General features: G+C 44.3%; 1 protein-coding gene across 2 annotated transcripts in view; it reads right to left on the reverse strand.

Moving 5' to 3' along the window:
- Positions 1–19,162, reverse strand: part of fras1 (Fraser extracellular matrix complex subunit 1) — a 97,556-nt gene that overhangs the window by 58,254 nt on the left and 20,140 nt on the right. For both annotated transcript variants that reach the window (XM_077000829.1, XM_077000828.1), the window contains exons 3-12: positions 8,216–8,323; positions 7,512–7,604; positions 6,810–6,969; positions 5,083–5,216; positions 4,739–4,822; positions 3,948–4,049; positions 3,285–3,476; positions 2,039–2,128; positions 1,913–1,951; positions 1–118 (exon numbers count right to left, since the gene is read on the reverse strand). The exon at positions 1–118 is cut by the window's left edge and continues 30 nt beyond it. In XM_077000829.1, coding sequence (XP_076856944.1) covers positions 1–118; positions 1,913–1,951; positions 2,039–2,128; positions 3,285–3,476; positions 3,948–4,049; positions 4,739–4,822; positions 5,083–5,216; positions 6,810–6,969; positions 7,512–7,604; positions 8,216–8,323 — 1,120 coding nt within the window. The remainder of the gene's footprint in view (positions 119–1,912; positions 1,952–2,038; positions 2,129–3,284; positions 3,477–3,947; positions 4,050–4,738; positions 4,823–5,082; positions 5,217–6,809; positions 6,970–7,511; positions 7,605–8,215; positions 8,324–19,162) is intronic.

Below are 19,162 nucleotides of genomic sequence, written 5' to 3' on the forward strand. Positions count from 1 at the left end.
CACGGGGCACGGCCAGGGTGCCAACGGGGCACGTGGGACAGGAGCGTCGGTAGCAGGTCACATGACCATCCCGACACTGGCACGTCTGACATGGACCCTCACTCACACTCTCCAGGTTCTGTAACATGAGAGTGCACACACACACATACACAAACAGACACACACACACACACACACACACACAAAATGTATGAATACCCAAATCCTGTTCACAATGGCATATCTCCTTTTTATGGAGCCCTGCTGGTGATATGCCTTCTTAATAAAATTAAGGTGTTCACAACGTATTCTGCAGAGGGAATGTGATCCTAAGGCATAGAAATGAGTTAGTAAGGTGTTGGAACAAGATCATTAAGACAATTGACTGAAATAATTGAGTGATTTAGTGAAACAGGAAGATTATCATTGTGTCATGTGGTCCTGCCTCCCCCCTGTCAGTCTTGTCTTTTGTTTTGTTCTCTGTGTGTTTGAGTGTCTTTTATTTTGACATTGTCTCTGTTTTCACACCCCTGCCGTGTTCTCTGCCCCTCGTTATCGCTTTCAGGTGTGTCTTGTTGTGTGTGGTTGTGGGTTATTGTATGTTGTCAGTGGAAAGATTAAGTTCAATGTTCTAGTCGTGAGTAGTGGTTTTTGTTCAGTTAGTTCATGCTCTCTGTGTCTTTTTGTGTTAACTTGCTTATCTTCTTTGGTCTTTGTATGTATTATACTCTTTTTGTGTTAGTCGTTTATATTAAACCTCCAAATTCTGCATCTGCGTCCTACCTGCCCAGCCTTGTTTGTTACACATTGCATCAATGAACTAGAACATTGTAACTATATAATTATAATATAGATTATTATAACTGTATAACAATGATATAGATTATAATATAGATAATTCTAACTGTACTGTAATATAGATTATAATATAGATATTTATAACTGTATAACAATAACATTGATTATAATATTGACAATTCTAATGAATAACTGCATTTTTTTATGTTTTAAAAATGTGAAATTTACAGAGCTCCAATCATGTACTATGGGTTGGTTTTTGTAAGAAAAATGCACATTTTTTTCTAAAGGTGAAATGACAGAGCAATGCGTGGGTCTGTTTGCAGAGAGTCCGAACCATAATGTAAACAATAACACACAAATCTAACTCAGACATAAAAAGGAAACTGAAACAAGCAGTGATTTTATTATTAGCAATAATGTGACTGAATGTCACAAGACTACAACCGTGCCCAACAACCCATTAGCATTTGCAGTGGTGACTGGGTGGCTAGTTTGAGTCCCTATATGGCAGTGCTCTTGGTTAACCTGAGATTTAGCCTCCTGTGCTCTTCCATTTAATGGGTGATGAGATCTGTCCCTTCTGTCAAGTGTGCATACTGTCTGCATAATGAGGCTTTCAGGATGAGGATCGAGTATCTCTTCACTAGAATTATGCCATGTTTCACTGTATATACTGTATAAGCAAAGTTCATTCCAAGATTAAAATAGGAATAAATCACTCATTTTCCACAAAAACACCCAATGCCTTATTGATAGTTTGCATAATTCACTAAATGACTCCATTGCCTTAATTATCTCACTCTATCACCATTATCTCATTCCCACACCTTAATTATCTCGTTCCTATGCCTTAATGATCTGCTCTCACACCTTAATTATCTCATCCCCATGCCTTACTAACATGTTTCTATGCATTAGGATCTCATTCCCACACCTTATTAAGTCACAGCCATACTTTAACTCTATTATAAAGGCATGACCCCAGAAGGGCTCCATACCTTTTCGGTTTAAGCACATCCTCAGACGTTTTACTCCTTGTCTCCTCCCACAACATTCACTTCAACGATACGTAAAGATTCTACTTATACATCTAAAATGTAACATAAAATGAATTCTTCACAGATTTACTTACAGCAAGGCGCCGAAAGCTCTTGATGTCAGTCTTCTTCCCCTGCAACCATGGGTGAAACAGTGGTCAGCTCAAGCTAAGGGCCAGGACCTCCTCTATATCAAACGCTTCAACTTTAAGACTCCATACCTGTTTATCTGGGGCGGTGTACACACAGGTGCTGACTGCTGGTTTGCACTCAGGACAGCACTTCCCACTTAAATACACCAGCTCCTCACCCTGACATAAAGCATGAAGTCGCATTAAAGTCCACTCAGCTTGAAAGTCTGCTTAGGAAATCATTAAAAGGTTCCTGCATGACCCAGACAACTTAAGTTACACCCAGAATCCTATATGCCATCTATATCTCTCTTTTTTATTTTCTTTAAATTCTTATATTGGAATATTAGAATATACATAACTTTGTTTGAGTCTAACTTGGCTAAGACATTATTGCCATCTTCAGTGTGACATTATAATTTTAACCAGAGAGAGAAGAGGATCTTTGAAGACACCAATCCTGAATACCAAAGCAACGTTTGCTTTGTATCTAGGTCCTCAGAACTTGGCTTGACATTCACATCACCACTGGACAGCATTAGTTGTCTGTATTTAAAGGGTTAGACTTTAGAATTGATGTGGAATTTTCATCCCAGTAGAAATATGGTCACTTACACCCTTAGCACTCGAACCATTGGTGGTAAATGGCGGAGATGGGATTCAAAACTTAGCTGTAGTGGCTAAATATATTCAATGTCAAAGTAAATTTATATTTATTAATTTATATAGCTGTTTCTACAACAGATGTTGTTACAAATCAGCGTTAAAAACACATGGGTCCAGATCCCTAATGAGCAAGCCAGGGGCAACAGTGGCACGGAAAAACTGCCTAGGCAGGGATTTGGAAACATTGGGAGGACCAAGACTCAAAAGGGAACCAATCTTCCACAGCTAGTAGCAGTACATATTTATAGTTATTTTTCTAATAATATTAATATGAAAATATATTCAAATATTCATTTGAAACAAACATTTAACTCAAATTACATGAACTAATGCAGAAAATTGCCCAAACTGACCTGAGAAATAACTACATGAAGCACTTTTTTAATGCATCCACTTAATATACACATTCTTTGTGGATTTTAGTTGATTAAATTCTTTACAACTGATTTCAGATGATCTCAGATGAAATCTCTCTCTCTCTCACACACACGCACACACACACACACACACACACACACACACACACACACACCCCTCTAACCCATTTTATATATTATAATACTCACATATTATAAACTCACACAGAAATTACATGCTAGGTGTGCCGACTGCTAATCCCCACCCGGGCTGGTAAAACAGTGCCCCCACCCTTCCGTCAGCGGTACCGTACCCGTGTACACTCCACCCTAGCGCAGTCGGCGTGTTGGCACAGAACCTGGCCCCGCTCACACGTGCAGAACTCGCAGCCTTTGCCTCGCCACATGTCGGCATGGTAACGCACGATACCCTCGTACAGGCAGGTGCCTCGCGAGGAGACGCATTCCGCACAACATTGTCCCGGACGCTGCACCCTCGTCTGGCCCTGGGAGCACACCACACACAATGATTAGGCTCTATACATGTCTTACTACAACCGTAAGGTATAGTCTTACAAACACAGAGTGAGATGACATATAGAATTACAGTATATATAGTGTATATTAAGCAGTGCATTACATTATGATATTTGAGAAAAATATGTAATAATAGATAACCTTTCAAACTACCACACAAAACAAAACCTAAACACTCCACTGATGGGCCGTGTACTCTGCCATAACTGAAAGTGACTTTGACCCACTTTTCAAGATTCCTATAGTGAAATGTTAAATCATCTTTTATCGATTGTTTTTCAAGATCAGTTCATGACCACAAATAAAACTCCAAACAGAATCCATTACTCGTTTTCCTGAAAGAACCTAAATCAAGACCCTGACAGGATCGGTACCCCTCAAATCAGAGAACCAGCATTATGTGTGGCATGAAATATTGTGTGTAATGGGTTATAGCTGACCTTGTCACAGTGGAGCGGGGGGCATTTTTCGGTGTGGCACCGTGACTGACCGCGTTCACATACACAAGTGGTACAGCTGTTTTTCTGCCATTGGTGGCCGTCCTAGCAACACAACACACAGCCACATGGTTCATGGGACTCAGGTATGAGTGGTGGGAGATGATTTCAATCTGTACACACACATTTGGACCACATAATATTTCAGATAGTTCTAATCTATGAATTCCTTAATATCTTATGTCTAAATCCCAAATGCAAATATGCATACACTATAATATCTATACTGAATATACAAATATGTATAAACAATGCTTTCTTTCTTAATTATAATATATTGCTGTTATTGTTCCTTTTTCTTTTGTCCTCCCTCTATATTTTTGTCCCCTCCCCTCTTCTCCTTCATGGATTCATATATTTCTGAAATATGTACTGTTAAAAATAATGTATAGTTCCTCCAGAAAGAGGGGAGGGGTTTGTGGCCGACCACAAAAAGTGAGTCAGTACAATTGATTAGTCACATCATCTCATATAGTTGGGCGGTGGGCGGTGGGGGAGGAGACGGAGGTGTGAGCAGTGAGCTGAGCGAACAGCGAAGAAGCGAATCTCACGCAATCTCTGCGAGCGCTGGGAAAGTGCTCCTGGGAGGTTGACGGGAAACCTCTGGCCCAACACCTTATTACTCCCCCCCCCCCCCCCCCCCCACCTTCAAAGAGCTGTTAGCCTCGCTTCCTCTGCCAATCTCTCCTCCCCCAGGAATGCCCCCCCCCCCACGTCATCGGCACGCTGCCTACTTCGTACTCCGCACCGCCTGCTCTGCAGGGCTTGGAGATGCATTCAGGGCAGCAGCGTCCTGGTCGGATCACCAAGTTCTCATCCTGCGGCAGACACACACCACCATAACTTAATGTCACACTTAACTTAATGTCATAACTTAATGTACACACACCTCATGGAACAATTTTACATGCATATACAGTCCGAGATCCACGCCGACAGTTGAACAACAAAATGTGTTTAGCCATCCAAATAATGAGAAGTTACAGACACATGACAGATTAGCAGATAACCACTAGATGTAGCTGCTTTTGGATTGGCCACCACTAGTACATGATATCATTAGAGGCGCTGATCAGACCGGCATGCATGTGATGGGCTGGCACTCTGCAGCAGAGCACTGGACGTGTCCATCCTGACACTCGCACGTGGTGCACGCACTGGGACTCCACTCTTCCCCATCCCTGTGCTCTTCTCCTTCCCAGGTGCACGACGCTGTGGAGATAGTATTCATTAACTTGTGTGTGTGTGTGTGTGGGGGGGGGGGGGTGCTAGAGAGAGAGGGAGAAAACAGTAAAATGCCAGGATCGTTTCCACAGCTTTTACTATAAAACAGTAGTACATATTTGTTAAAAATTGAAATTCGCACTGGCACATTCATTGGCAACATATTTTGAGTGAACTGACACTAGTTTGGCCTTGTTGAGCAATTTTATAGAATTGCGGTGTAAACGAACAATTGTGGATGTCAAAAGAGAATTTGTTCTGCAGGGCACATGGCAGCGGTCCACACTGCGAGGAGGCGGAGAGGTTAAAGGCTTCCAAAGACTGAAGATGACTCGCGGGTACGGCTGACAGAGCAGGTGCGGGAGCCACAGATACCTCCACAAGTCATCAATGCACCCTTATATATATATATATATATATATATATATATATATATATATATATATATATATATATATATATATATATACTGCCTGTCTCATTCAGAAAACTCAGGAAACATTTTCACTTCTTTCAATTTATTAGCTCTCCATATTGGCATTGCCACCACTGCTGTCGCACAAGGTACCTGACATCTTAAACAATTGCCTTGTCTGTTATTAATGAAAATGAACCTCAACTGAGAAGTGGTTAAATGGAGCCTCTGTGGAAAACTGGATGAGGAGCTCACATTAAATGTAGGGTCATGCTTAAGCTCGACACACAGTGAATGAAGCTAAATGACAGCCACAGAACAAGCACCCCGTGGTTCCTTCCTGCACTGGTCCATGAGAGGTGCTCATCACATATTCCACTTTAGAGAGGTTGGAGCCACGCGAGGACTGAACACGCAGCAGAGCCATCCCTCTCTGGACGTTCGCGCAAGAAGAGCTAACTGAAACGAAACCCTGAGAGGACTAAGGCTACATGCGTGAGGAGACATCGCAGTCTCGGTGTGGCAAATCCTGATGATAAACACATGCATTATAAAACTGCTGAGATGTTCAAATAGGAGTGAAGAAAAATGCTTCTCAGTTAACAGCATATCAATAGTCTCTGAACCTGAGTCTGGTATTACATGTATGGGTGATAAATAAATAACTTCCTCAGGCGTAGAGTACTGCAAACATGAAATCTGTCAAAGTACTATTGCAAAAATGTGATGTCAAGCAGAGAGCATGGTGGGTCTGCCTTGTAAATGTTATAAGACAAGTCCCTGAGGCACTGTCCACATAGCATACCTAAGTGTTCAAACATGGCTCTGAACATTCGAGGTCAACTCACTCAGTTTTGGCTTTTACATGCAGCAGTGAAAAGTGTTAACTAGCTTTAGGGTTCTGGTCTGAATTTGAATTAGGGGACATGACATTGCTAGTCTACTGTGATACCGGAGGTGTCCATTATATAACGCAGCTGTGGATGTGTCTGAGTAAACTGTTTCCTGATCAGTGAAAACTAGTAGGACCTACTTAGTATTATGATATTGTACTAACCAATAAATTTCATTCACAGGTTTTCACTACTTCAGTACTAAATTGTACTGTAAAATTACCAATACTTAATCATTTCACTGTGGACTTGGAAGGGCTTTGGCTCCATTACCTCCATTTCGACCACACTTAGGACAGCACTCTCCTGCTGGGATGTAGGGAGTCTGGCCTCTCCCACAGCTGAGGGGAGCACAGGCGCTGGGGACACAGGTCACTTTCCCCAGATAGCACGAACACACTGAGCACTTGGATTCACTCCATTGGCTGTCATGCTGGGAAGAGAGAGAGGAAGACAGGGTGACTGAGGGAGAGGCCAGAGGGTTGTGGGAGAGTCTCCTTTTGGTCATGCTACAGAATGGCATCATCAATATCACCATCTAGCAAACAGTTAATCTCCTGCAGATAAACGTCCACCATTCAGCAGTGAATCGTCACACAACATGGGATGATGGGATATGGCAGATGGTTCATTTGAACCATCTCTTTAACTCAGCACTACTTGAAAGTTCAGCGTGGACTTGGGGCATTTGTTAGAGGATTACGACCCTCTGCCACTGCACCCAGCTCTCCAAACCAAACGCTACTCGAGCGGGAAGCCTCTACACTGCCAGAATCTTAAACAGAGAGCAGAGTGGCTCATTAGAGGCACGACTCAGACAAACAAGAGGCTTGCTCTGTCAGGAAGGAGTGGGATGTTAACAACAACGCAATTGTGCATCAGCGGAGGAAATCAGCCGCTCGGCACTCCAGGAGAAGTGTCGGGACCTGCCTCTGGCGCCGTTCATTTGGGCCCCGGCCACGGGGTGTCACTTACCCCATACGCTGCTCCGCGGTGCTGGCAAGACCCGGCCGACTGTGAGAAACATTCCGGGCAGCACTTGTTGGGAGGGATTCTCAACCGTTCGCCCTGGGAGCACATCCAGACAACCACGGTTAACATGCCAGAATTACCAACAGTGGAAGTGCCAGTTGTCAAAATATGAGATATTTAAGAATTAGCAACAGCAGGTCACCAGACCGATAAGCTAAGAACTTTCTAGAAGTTTCTAGAAGGATAATGAGTGATAATTAAGGATTGAAAAGCAGGGAAAGGCGTTGACGTTGATAAGCAGGATATATCCTACTGAGGTTTAAATGGAAGTCATTGGAACAGATGCCAGAAGCAACTGTTGACTCTGCAGAGGTTTTACTGGATCATATACCACTGGAAAGAACACATATGGAAAATAAATGCATTGTTTTCATCTAATCGAGAGTGAGAGAGGAATACAATGTGCCTGCAGCATTTTCCTTAAAGAGACAATGACAGCAAATCCAGGCTTCTGCGTCCATTCATCTTCTCAGTTATTCATTCTTAAACAGCACTGTCAGGATAATCCAGCCATCCATTAACTCATCTTTCAGACTCATTCACTCAGACATCCATCTGATCACTCAGCCATTGCTGAATTGTTCAGCTCATCCTTCAATCCGCTGAATCTATCAGACACTTTTAGAACTTGTTTCAGCAAAACGTACCCTCTGAAAGTCACATTGGGGATTTTGGCAATGGGTAGCTTTGCAGAAGACACTGTCACCATGACATGTGCAGTCTTGACAAGAATCTGGTTTCCATGATGTATTGTTCTGGAACACATCAAAAGGACATTCAGTCAAAAACAGAAGAAATTCACATTAGACATGTCAAATAGCTACATGGGTATTTTTGCTGCTGAATATTGCAGTTCGTGGAGCTGTACTCCATCAGCTTATTATCATCTCTTAAACATATTACAGTGTTTACAAGATGAACTGCAAAGTAAACAATATTATTCCCTGCAGAAGACCATAAAAAATGTTTTTGATGTGTGGTTGGCTTAACATGAGGGTTTTTTTTTGGTTAATATCTATAATAATAAAATAAAACATAATAATATGTATATTCCCATAGAAATTCTCATCAAACATACATCAGACAACACTTTGGAAGATCAGATATCTGATAACCAGAAAAGCAAAAGTGAGAAGGTGTTGCCTGGAGGTCTGTGACCTTTTCATCTCCAGAAACCCTGCTCAGTCAAAAAGCTATTAGGGAAGTATTCCACACCACAGGCAAAAATGCAGAAGGACTTTGTGGATTATAAAAATGAGCAAAAATTTAAATTAGGAAGTAGAAATGTGTACTGGGGAGGTGTGGCATTTTTACATTTATTTTGCTTCCGGGTTATTGATATTGATATAAAAAAAATCCCACAGTCTGCATTGGTAGTGGCAGGATTTGAATGCAATATGGATACCAAAATACACAGATCATAGACACACATCTCAAGAAATCTGGAGACCCCACAGCCTGTGACACAAATACAACTTTGCAATTTTTATGACAATTAAAATATGTGAACTGCATATAAACATATAAGATATATACTTATGTAACCTCCTGACCATAAATATTTTCTGATTGAATTTCAGATTACAAATCAGTGACAGCTATCCTCGGAAGACGTGTTGACAGTTTGCACATTCTGGCTTGGCACCTGAAGCAGAACTTGGCCCAGATATCTTAATGGTCATAGATCATTTTGATATTGCAGAGGTACCATGTAGGACTGTTTATATACATTTTAGAAAACTGCCTTGGGGCATAGCATAGAGATTCATGCTTTAGACATAATCCAGGCTGCAGGAGTCCCAAGAATATATCCCATTTGAATGGGGTCCGAATTAGTGCCACACAACGTCTGCAGTGCCAATAGTGAAGTGGGCAACATCAAACCTTAAAAGTAGAAATGTTGTATGGCTATTTAAGATCATAAGGCATTTGTAAGAGAGCCAAAATATTAGCAGACTGCTGACAGACCCTCCTTTTGCTTTCTATCACAATTATATAAGAGATCATGTGCAACATTACAAAAATATACTAAATTACTTTTACAAAATGAGATTCTGATATTGGCTTCACCAAAGAATACATAATAACACTCTCCACAGTCCTAAATCATCTTAATTAGAATAACTGGCACCATGACCTACAAAAGTGTTGCTGTTTTTCTGCCTTTTATAAATAGTGACCAGAGAACTTAGAGCTGCGAAGCGTGAGGAAGACTGTTGTGTCTGTGTGTTGTCTGGACTGTGTGTATCCGACCCTAGCTTGTTTCCTCTCTTTGATTTTTTGTTGCGCTGTGGCTTACATAAATGAGGAGCCTGCCACCATACTGGATGAATTTTTAATAACTGGCTTCTGTTATGACATGCTTATCTAGCAGTCTCATAGCGCACCATACAGCCTATACACACGCGCTAATAGGATTTTGTACAGCTCAATCGTGAGGCATCTCACGGACAAGAAAAGGTGAGAACACCAAGTCATGCTCAGCACGGACGTAGTTTTGGGGGGGGACGGGGGGGACATGTCCCCCCCACTTTTTCAAAAGCCGGTTTTGGTCCCCCCCAGTTTTTACCCCCCCCCCCCCCCCCCCCCCCCCGCTCAACAGTTCGCCACCCCAGGTTGTGTCCCCCCCACTTATGAAATCAAAACTACGTCCATGATGCTCAGTATATACTTTACATGTGAAGGAGACGTAATGGCTGCTCTACTTATATCATCCATCCATTTACGTCCACTTATCCAGGATCAGGTCATGTGGGCAGTAGCCTACGCAAAGAAGCCCAGGTTTCCCTCCCCCCAGCCACTTCCTACAGCTCTTCTGGGGGGGATACAGAGGTTTTCTTAGGATAGCTGAGAGATATAATCTCTCCAGCATGTCCTAGGTCTTCCCTGGGACACAGTTGGACATGTCCAGAACACATTACCAGGGCGGTGCCCAGGGGGCATCCGGATCAGATGCCCAAACCACCTCAACTGACTGCTCTCAACGTGGAGGAGCAGATACTCTACTCTGAGTCTCTGCCGGATGACTTCCTCATCTTATCTCTAAGGGAGAGCCCGGACACCCTGTGGAGAAAACTAATTTCGTCCATCTCATTCTTTCTGTCACTACCCAAAGCTCGTGACCATATGTGAGAATCAGAATGTATATTGAATGGTAAATCGAGAGCTTTGCCTTTTGGCTCAGCACTCTATTCACCATAATGGTATATCGTCAGCAACACTCCGTTCCATCCTTCCCTCATCTGTGAACAAGAACCCGAGATACTTGAACTCCTCCACTTCAGGCAAGGAGAAACACAGTTTCTTCTGAACAGAAAAAATAGCAAGTATATTCAATTTATGCCATATGTTTCAAAACATATATGGTAACATAAGACTCAGAGACAATGTTTTTATCATGAGCTGGATTCCACCGGACATCCCCCCAATCAATTAGGACCTTCACTATCATCTATTTTGAGGATCGTGGCACACACACATTCACAAGGAGCTAAAACAAGCAAGTGGCTCCACACCGACATTAGCCAGGCTCATGTGCTCTGACTGCTTTTAGAAGTAAATCCAGTCACACCCTTTGACCCGACTGCGGTTCAAGAGACTGAGTCGGAGTAAACTGCCATAGAGCTGTCAGAGGCCACTTTAGTGCCAGCATGTCAGGTACCACGCCATGTGTTTTACTGAAGAGGTAGCACACCCACACACTCACACACTCATTCTCTCCCTGCTTCTGTCAGTCTAGATAAGAAAGTGTTTTCATTGCCCACTTTACTGAATTCAGTGTTGTTCTTCGGCCTTGACAAATATACATAGAGCTGCCTTTTAATCAAGTGTATATTTACTCTGTAGCTTTACATGTTACTAATGCCTTCTTGTTCTTTTGTTTCTAAGCAAAACTTACCTGAGTGAATATTTCCAGATGCCCTTTTCTTCAAATGAATCCTATATTTATATAGTTCACTTACATAAATATATAAATGGATATTAAAAGCATCTTCAGTTTTTCATGAAACAGGTTAATAGTGGTTAACACTATTACAGCTCCGGCACAGCCAGCCCAACAGTGCTGCCAGAAGTGTTTACCTGCGACTTACAAATCACTGTGAAATGGAGGGCAACCCATTAAGTACAAAAAAACAGTAGTTTTACTAGTAAACTGACCACCGACCACTATACGTATATCGTTATTCACTGTATCCCAGGGCTCAGCAGAACTGTGAATGTCTTGTTTCAGGCATTAATGCTAGCCAAACATGGCATTTATTATGATATTTCAGCAGACATTGGAGCTAATGGAGTCATCATGAACGAAGACAGCTATATGTATTCTAGGGATGTTTCTCACTATCTGTACTGTCTACAGGGAAGATCTCTGATGGATCAGTTTGGGAGAGGGAATGACGTTTTTGGTGAGACTACAAGGTAAAGTTCAGATTCACACCACTGATTAGAGAGAACCAGTGTAGTCAGGACAGGGAGAGTGTTCAGATCACAGTACCTCACAGTCACACTGTACCTCACAGTCACACTGTACCTCACAATCACACTGTACCTCACAGTCACACTGTACCTCACAATCACACTGTACCTCACAGTCACACTCTACCTCAGTCACACTCTACCTCACAGTCACACTCTACCTCACAATCACACAGTACCTCACAATCACACTGTACCTCACAGTCACACTCTACCTCACAGTCACACTCTACCTCACAATCACACAGTGCCTCACAATCACACTGTACCTCACAGTCACACTCTACCTCACAATCACACAGTACCTCACCGTCACACTCTACCCCACAGTCACACTGTACCTCACAATCACAAAGTACCCCATAGTCACACTGTACCTCACAATCACTCTACCTCACAATCATACTGTACCCCACAGTCACACTGTACCTCATAATCACACTGTACCTCACAGTCAGTGCTTCTGTGTACTCAATCACTGAGAGACTGACTGGACAGTCAAGGATGCAAGTGGTGTGTGTTCCCCACACTGCCAGTTCACAATAAAATGCGTCTTACATAGCACTGGGCTTTTCTCATTTTAAAATCCCATTAGGTATACTCTAGAGAGTCAGTCACGAAGCAAGCCAAGGTAATTGAACTGAAAATGAGCCGACCTCGATTTGGGCAGTAACTGGGCTGCCGAGCCCAAGCTGTTCCACAGGCTAATTCCATTAAGGTTTGTGCTACATTGTGTCCCCAGCCAATTTGGCTCACTAAAACAGTGGTTAATAGCCTTAGTCAAAACAATGGCAACCTACAGTACCTTCTGAGGGGTCTAAACCACTTTCAGCTCATAGTACAAGGTATAAATCAGGCCTGTTCGCTGTGAATGAACATGACACGAGCCTCTGTCATTTGTGTAAGCTATTAGCAGGTGAAAAAGCCCATTTAAAAACTCAAAACTTTGGTAGTCTTTGGAATGAATGTCATAATTTACAAATTAAACATTAAAACATAAGATTTCTGGTCCAAACAGCAAACAGCCTTCCAAAATACAGCTGATATGCTCAGTTACCTTTGGTCTCCTCAATTGAGGGAAACTGTGCCTCCAGTATGGTTTACCCAGTGTAGATGTAAATTACCTGAAGTGTTGAATTCCACTTTTACCTCACATTCACCATTTCATCTTAAATGCAGAGCCCAAATCACGACATCGATCACTGCCCAATTCCTTATGAACTGCTCTGTACATAGCTAACTACAGTAACTGGTAAACTTGGTTACTTACAAACTGCTCTGTACACAGCTGATTCCAGTAACTGGTAAAATTGTTTTTTTGCACTTAATTTCAATGTCAGCTGTGACTCATCACATGTCAGAAACATTTCTGAACTAATTACATTTTTCCGAAATTAGCCTTTTCAAACACGGCCTTGCACGCACCGTCATCATTTCCTGAACAATTCTGTCTGACCTTCTAACAGTACGTGCTGTTAGCACATCAGGAACGTCTGTCGCTTCACCGACGTGTGCCCCTGAAGACAACAGCTGGGAGTTAAACACATTCTAATGTATTCAGTGCTTGCACTTTAATTTGCTTTCACCACAACGTCTCCACAACACCAGCCTAGCGTGATTATATGCTAATTTGTTGCAAGGCAAGCGGTGGAGCGAACAGGTTGCAGGATGTTGAGGCGTGTCACAGTGACCGCATCTTCAAATGGTCACAAATGTTGAGGGCCCGTGATTAAAGCAGGAGGCTGCATTATTGTGTGTGTGTGTGTGTGTGTGTGTGTGTGTGTGTGTGTGTGTGTGTGTGTGTGTGTGAGGGGGAGGAGGGGGGGTAAGATACTGGGGAGTCTGCAACCTTCAGAAGAGACATTAAATTCAATGTTCCTAAACTGAAGAGCGCATATGATAATTATCACACATTGTGTCAGCACAGTGAACAAATAAATGTAGAAATAAAAAGTTGAATAAATAAATGAATGAATTCCAAAATCATAAATTTACATGTAAATGTAAAATGTAAATTCCAAAATCAATTACTCATTGTCAAAATCCAGTATATGGGTATTTCCCACAATGTATGGATTTGCAAATGGGTTTCCCACACATTTGGTCCACCAGCTAAGACTGGTCATGGGTGAGCTCGGTCTTACATTTTGACACCCCTGTAAAAATAAATACAAAGAGAAATTATCTCTTTTAAGTTCACATTTCCAGGTTTCTGTCTACATGTACTTGTGGTACTTCCGTGGGAGATTTCCATTGTAAATGTCTTGGAAGCGCACCAGTGCTCTGAACTTTAACTACTGATCTTCAGTGTTTACTCCCAAAACACCTGGCTGAGCTCCGTCTAATTTGACAAACCTTTCATGAAGTTAAAGGAATGTGGGTAAGGTGGGGAAGATGGGTCCTGCAGGACTGATCCAGCCCTGGACCCTGGATATCAAATATAAAAGCAAAGGAATGTTAGTGCAAACCCTTTAAATATCTGCCCTTGACCTCCTCTGCCACAAAGTGAACCTACATGGCCGCAGCCGTCTGCCACAGACTGACACTCGCGCGGGTCAATGGGACATGAGGACTGACAGTAGAGGGCGAGGCAAAATAATGAGACATGGTGCCTGGAGGAAAACAACATTTTATACCAGAAAAAATGAAATAAAATTCATACTATTCAGAAGAAAAGAAAAATTAGTTCTGTAAAGCCCAATGATTATTGCTAAGATGCGTAACCAATGCAGATTGCCTGGGCAGTAATTTGCCTTCTGTTTCACTGCTTCAATGAAAACGAACTATAACTATAATGAAGAACAAACCCAAGAGAAAGCAGTGCAGAACTTTGCCTCATGTATAAAACATTTCTCTTAGACCACAGTAGAGAAATGTTCACACCTAAATCTTAGATAAGTGTAAAGTTGTTTGTATTCTTGCCATATGCTGTTACTCAACCGCTAATCTGCTTGTCAAAGAAAAACAACAAATTCTTCTCACTCACACTTGCACTGTGCTTGCTTGGGCTGCAGAATTGTGCTGTTCACTAATGCAAGAAGGAGCTGGAGGTGTTTCCACAGCTGCAGCACTGCGAACCTCCACATGTAAACGGGCTTTGAATACCAAATCAGAGCCATCTGACACCACTGGGTAAACAACAATAGCTCACATCTGTGTGCACAATGCAAATGAATTATTCACTCACCAAAAAAAAACTAGATTCAAGAGTGAAAAGGGGGCACCATCTCCAAATTCCCCTGACATTTGTTTTTAAAGCTCAGTTGGGTGGGTACTCTAGGCTATTCTACCTTGGTAACCTGTGGTTTCTCTTTGGGGCCATCAACCACCTGATTCATGTGGGTATGAGAAAGAAGAGGGCTTTGAATTATTCAAAACAAGATGCTTTGCCTATGGCGGTTATTGGGGTGGGCACTGCCAACCGTCTCAGGTTTGACAACATGGAAGTAAGGGGCAGTTGCTTTGTGGAGCAATGTGGAGTAGGTTGATTGGTCAGATAAGACAGGGCACAATTACTAAAGTCCAGAGTGCAAGTACAGATCAACCAGCTTCACCAAACAACCACCATGGACCTGCATGGTTCAGCCCAGGTTGCCTGATGTTTGAATTACACACCTCATGTTCAGCAGCTTCAGAACTTCTGAGGCCAGCAGGAAGCTCCCACGGGAAGCAGGCTACACATGGAGCAGCTGGGCCCAGCCAGGTGGAAACACTCCTCCTGCTGGGTGCCTTATGTCTGCAAGACAGGAGCCTGGAGGGCCTATGTAGACCTGGAGGGCCTATGCAGACCTGGAGGGCCTATGCAGACAGACTGATAGGGCTCTTCCATAGCTTAGAGGAGGAAAGTCCTGTCTAACAGTAGGATTGAGACGGATGGTTTCAGGCTGTCATTTTCTGAACATGGCATCAAGTAAAAAGAAGCAACAGAGACCTGTACTTACTTTATACCATGAGGACCTTTCAGTCTATGAATGGATTTAGGATGTGTCTATAGAGTCCTGTAGTTCTGGGAGGCTCAGTACTGATATGTAAATGACAATGACTCTGTAGAAATGCAAAATGTATTTAACTGTATAAGATATTAATATTCATTAATATGAATACGAAATGTAGATGTACAGCATCTTAGAATAAACTTTAAATAAGTGAAGTTATGACCTTTTTCACAATTTGATGAGCACTAACAGTTATGCTAACATGCTAACATTAGAATCCTTATCTTCCTGGGCTGATTTCACTCTAATTGTGACGAACGGGGCGAAGCGAAGGATGAGACACGGAATCCTTGCAGTTTGACGGACGTCACTTTTATTACACAAAATAAACGTGCGATGGCGCACGAGCAACACTGAAGCTACTGACACAACGTGTAGACTTAGACAACGACGAGCACAGGACACTGCGCGAGCGCACATTAAATAGACAAACCACATTAACCCCATGTGATTACGAGACAAGTCACAGGTGATACTTATTAATCACACGACATAACCCCAACCCCGAATATACACTGACGCAGACAAAGCACGTGGACTACGTATACACACGCCCAAAAGGGAGGGGCCGGGGTCCTCAACGTGACAGACGCCCCCTCCAAGGGCACTACCCGTCCCGGGGTGCCAACAGGACCGAGTGCCCCGAACCCACGACGATGGGCGGATCCGACGCGCTCAGTCCTGCGTCTGGGAGGTGACTGCCCTTGGCGAAGCGTCCGTCCCGAATCGCCTAGCACACCCCCCCTGGGAAGACCGGGGAAAAAACGTTTGACACATTAAACGGAACGGACACGAATACACACACGGGCACATTAACACATAGAGGAACGAGAGGGAAAAAGGGGTTTGGTAAACATACGGGTAGACTTACAAACACTGGAACAAACATACACGTAACGGGCGCCAGACTACGCGCCAGGAGAAGAGCTAGGAGTGGAGGAAGACCGGGGGCCGCCGGGGCTGCGGCGGACGTGCCAGGTGCAGCGCGCCCGGCGTGGGCGCCCGGAGCAGCGCGTCCGGCGTGGTCGCCCGGAGCAGCGCATCCGGCGTGGGCGCCCGGAGCAGCGCGGTCGGCGTGGGCGCCCGGAGCAGCGCGGTCGGCGTGGGCGCCCGGAGCAGCGCGGTCGGCGTGGGCGCCCGGAGCAGCGCGGTTGGCGGACTCCCCATACGGGCCACTTGGGGAAACCTCTTCGGTCTCCATGTCCTCTTCTTCCTCGCTCTGGTTCCACTCCATGGACTGCTCCGGGCTGCCACCCCGGGAGCACTCCATCTTCTCCTCTCCAGAGTGAACGAAGGATGGACCCGCCTCTGGTATCCACCTCCCTTTCACAGTCCCAGCCGAACACTCAGAGGGGGGCGGACTACCCTCCTCCCCCGAGTAACGCTCGCTGTCCGTGCACTCCGAAACGCCCGAGTGCACGGACAGAGGACGATCTTCCTCGTCCTCACCATAATCGGAGGTGTATGTGGAGCGCTCTAACGGCGGGTAGTCCTCGTCGTCTTCCTCCTCCCCCTCCTCTACTACAGAAGAGGGACCTACGGGCGGTGGGAGGTAGTCCTCCTCCTCGGACTCCTCCTCCTCCTCCTCTTCCCCGTAGTATATGGTGGACGTGTCGTCCAGCGAGGGGGGGTAGACCTCCTCCTCTTCCTCACCGTAGTTCACGGTGGAGGCATCACACAGCGAAGGAGGGTATGCCCCCTCCTCTTCGTCCTGCTCCTCCTCCTCCTCGGAGTCCCCCTCCCCAAACTCTGCCTCCGGGGTTGAGTCCGCGACGCAAATCGCACCGGGACTCTCCGTCGGCGCGAGGGCGTGGGATGGAGGGCAGTGTCGCTCCCTCCAAATCCTGACCGCTCCCTGGCGGAAGATCTCCGCCAGCTCGGGGTCTCTCTCCTCGACCCTCTGGGCTGAGGCCAGCTGGAGAGCGCATACCGGGTCCTCCTCCAGTTGCGCCCGCGTCGGCGAGGTTCTGCGGCGCGGGGGAGAGGAGGAAGAGCGGTGGTGCCGCTTACTGGGCTTCTTCCCCTTCTTCGGCTTAGTTTTGTAGCCTGGCATAGTTGTTGGTGTCTCGGGCGGCTCGTCGTTCTGTGACGAACGGGGCGAAGCGAAGGATGAGACACGGAATCCTTGCAGTTTGACGGACGTCACTTTTATTACACAAAATAAACGTGCGATGGCGCACGAGCAACACTGAAGCTACTGACACAACGTGTAGACTTAGACAACGACGAGCACAGGACACTGCGCGAGCGCACATTAAATAGACAAACCACATTAACCCCATGTGATTACGAGACAAGTCACAGGTGATACTTATTAATCACACGACATAACCCCAACCCCGAATATACACTGACGCAGACAAAGCACGTGGACTACGTATACACACGCCCAAAAGGGAGGGGCCGGGGTCCTCAACGTGACACTAATATGTCCTTGCCTTTCAAATTCGTTAGCAACAAAACTAAGCACAGAAAGGAGAACCCTTTAACCTCTCCATTTTGAAGATTTCTTACAAATTTCCTCCATATTCATGTTGTGATAACTAAGCTTTTATAATGTGGTGATTTAAAAAAATGTCCCTGCTCCTTCTTCTTTGAAGAAGCTCTTTATCCACTTGACGTCTCTGTCTGGTATAGAATTTCAGTCCAATCACGTCTTTTATGTGCTTGATACTGCAGATGATGCACGTCATCTCCATACTTCACAGTTAGCACAGTGTGACCAGCCAGATCTGTCATTACAGGCAATAAGCCATATAATGCTGATAATGGGGGCATATGCTTGAGGAGGCCTGTGTGTGTGTGTGTGTGTGTGTGTGTGTGTGTGTGTGTGTGTGTGTGTGTAGTCTCAACAGCTGTGCCCTCAAGTGCCAAGAGAATATACATATACAATTATGACTGAATATTTCTCAAGGCTGTTTGGAAGCAATGCCCTATAAAGCAGCTCATGCAATCAGAAACTTTGATCTTCAGATGGACACTCGTTGAAGTTTACTTAAAGTAGGAGTATCTTCAGATGGACTTTCGCTGAAGTTTACTTAAAGTAGGAGTATCTTCAGATGGACTTTCGCTGAAGTTTACTTAAAGTTGGAGTACCATCTGAACTCTGGAATGTTATGGCCT

The sequence above is a fragment of the Brachyhypopomus gauderio genome, chromosome 3 (genome assembly GCF_052324685.1).
Source record: "Brachyhypopomus gauderio isolate BG-103 chromosome 3, BGAUD_0.2, whole genome shotgun sequence".
In the NCBI taxonomy this organism is placed as follows: Eukaryota; Metazoa; Chordata; class Actinopteri; order Gymnotiformes; family Hypopomidae; genus Brachyhypopomus; species Brachyhypopomus gauderio.